We start from the raw sequence: 2,146 nt of genomic DNA, 5'->3' as shown, positions 1-2,146 counted from the left end.
CATTTTGAATAAGACGTTAAGAGTGAGTCCTGGTGAACTCTCTCCACGCACGCCGCCTATAATCTATGGACTATGCCACGGAAACACCGCTGCCCGCGCCAGCTAGCACCTGCTCGCGTCCACGCTCCACGTGCCGCTCGCCCAGTCGACGGTGTACTCGCACCGGCGGTACGCGTCGTCCTCCCACGGCAGCTTCGGGTAGCGCGCGCCGCGGTCGGCGTACACCGCCTCGACGGTGGTGAGCCTCGCCTCCCAGCTCGGTCGCTCGAGCCAGCAATCGCCCGCCTCGTCCACCGGCCGCGTCGCGTGCGTCGCTCGCAGCAGCTCGCGCATGTAGGCCCACGCGGAGGTGGTCCCTGGGCCGCGGGCGCTCGTCGAGGTGTAGTGGAGGTCTTGGTCGCGGCTGCCGACGGCGTCGCGCATCGCGGCGACCCACGCCTGGCGCCGCGCCGTCGCCTCCGCGCCGTGGAGCGCTGCGTCGGGCTTCGCCCACTGCTCGGCGAGGAAGGCGGCCTGGCACTCGAAGAAGGGGATGGGGCACGGCACGGCGAGGGGGATGCCGACGAAGCCGAGGGTGGGCCGCGCGGCGTGCCTACGCGACATGTCCAGGACAACTCCCCGGACACATTCCTAGGACCCCCCCGGGAAGGGCCCCCCCGGCGTCCATGAAGTGCTGGTAGAGCGGCGTCACGAACCGCTCCCCCTCGAAGGTCAGCCCGCAGGCCGTCTCGTCGAGGAAGGGGAAGGAGTAGACGTAGCCGGTCGCGAGCACCACCTTCGTCACCGGCGGACCCTCAACCTCCTCCTCCTCCTCGCCGCCGCCGCCGCCGCCGCCGCGGGGCGCGGCGAGGCGGCCGTTGCGGCAGAGGCGCGTGCCGAGCGGCACGTGCGTCACCGCCTCCGCCGCGTGCGTGGTTGCGCTCGTGCACTTCTTCTCTAGCACATACACCCACTCCGCGACACCGTAGAGCATCCGCGCGATGTCGACCCCCGAGGAGCGGCCGCCGACGACGAGCACGCTCTGCCCGCGGAAGTCGTCGGGGTCATCGTAATGCAGCGAATGGGTGATGCGGCGTGCCGCGTCGCCCGCGAGCCAGTTCTCCTCGCCCGGCAGCGACGGCATGTACGGCTTGTTGTAGTGACCGGTGGCGACGACGACGGCATCGAAGACGTCCGAGTGCGCCACGTCGTCGACCGTCCACTCGACCGTCCACCGAGGCGCGCCTTCGCTCGCGGCGGGCGCGACGCGCGTCACCGTCGCGCCAAAGGTGGCCAGCTGCAGCAGCCCGAACTCGCGCCCGTACGCCTCGATGTACTGTCCCAGCATCTCCTTGGTGATGTAGGGAAGGCACCGCTGGAGGCAAAGTCGAGGTCGGGAGACTGCATCACGACCGTGGGCAGATTGGTGTGCAGACCTTTGTACACCACGTCGTTGGTCGGGTTGTCTGCCCACACGCCTCCAACCGTCGAGCCTGACTCGAAGATGGTGGCGTCGTGGCCAGCACGCTTGAGGAAGCGCGCGGTCACGACGCCGGCGCTGCCGCCGCCGATGACCGCGACGCGGCGCGAGAGGCGAGGGGCAGAGGTCGTGGCGACGGATAGCACGGCGGCGGCGGCGGAGCACATACACACACTGTTGTGTCGTGGCGAGCTAAATCCTGTGGCGAGGGTGCCGTGCGTGCCCTAGCGTGGGGCCTGGGCCGTCGAGCAGTCTCGGGCGACAAGAAAACGCGCAAAAAATCGTCGCCGCTGTGCCTCTTTGCACCGCTGGCGACGCTGTCTCGTCTCGGCCGCCGATGCGACTCGCATGGGCGGCAGCCTCCGTACGACGGAGACCCGCCGAGACGGAGACAGCGTCGCCAGCGGCGCAAAGAGGCAGCGTCGCCATGCTTTTGCGAAAGGTCTTCTTTCTTGGTTGGATGGAGTGCATCTGTGCGAGGAGTTTTGTTGTAAAATAGCGCTTGCGCTTCGGCGGTAGTGATCTGATCACCCGAATACCACGTTCGGATCGCTCCTCATCGCAAACCCTGTCAGCAGTTCACCTACGGGTATGTTCGTAAGAGCTACATACACTGGAGAGAGAGAGAGAGCAACACCGAAGAGCGCGCCCGCCTTGCAAACATGGGCTGCAAGCAACGCTAGGGTG

General features: G+C 67.5%; 1 protein-coding gene across 1 annotated transcript; it reads right to left on the bottom strand.

The window, feature by feature from the left end:
- Window positions 1-102: 102 nt before the first annotated feature.
- Window positions 103-1,626, bottom strand: EMIHUDRAFT_119597 (hypothetical protein; the record flags this gene model as incomplete). The annotated part of the gene is made up of 3 exons (XM_005766615.1): window positions 103-592; window positions 627-1,380; window positions 1,416-1,626. The coding sequence occupies 3 exons, from the start codon at window positions 1,624-1,626 to the stop codon at window positions 103-105; spliced, it is 1,455 nt and encodes a 484-aa protein (XP_005766672.1).
- Between the last annotated feature and the right edge of the window lie 520 nt (window positions 1,627-2,146).

This window comes from Emiliania huxleyi, assembly GCF_000372725.1.
Source record: "Emiliania huxleyi CCMP1516 unplaced genomic scaffold EMIHUscaffold_504, whole genome shotgun sequence".
Taxonomy (NCBI): domain Eukaryota; phylum Haptophyta; order Isochrysidales; family Noelaerhabdaceae; genus Emiliania; species Emiliania huxleyi.
This window is presented reverse-complemented; position numbering and strand designations above follow the sequence as displayed.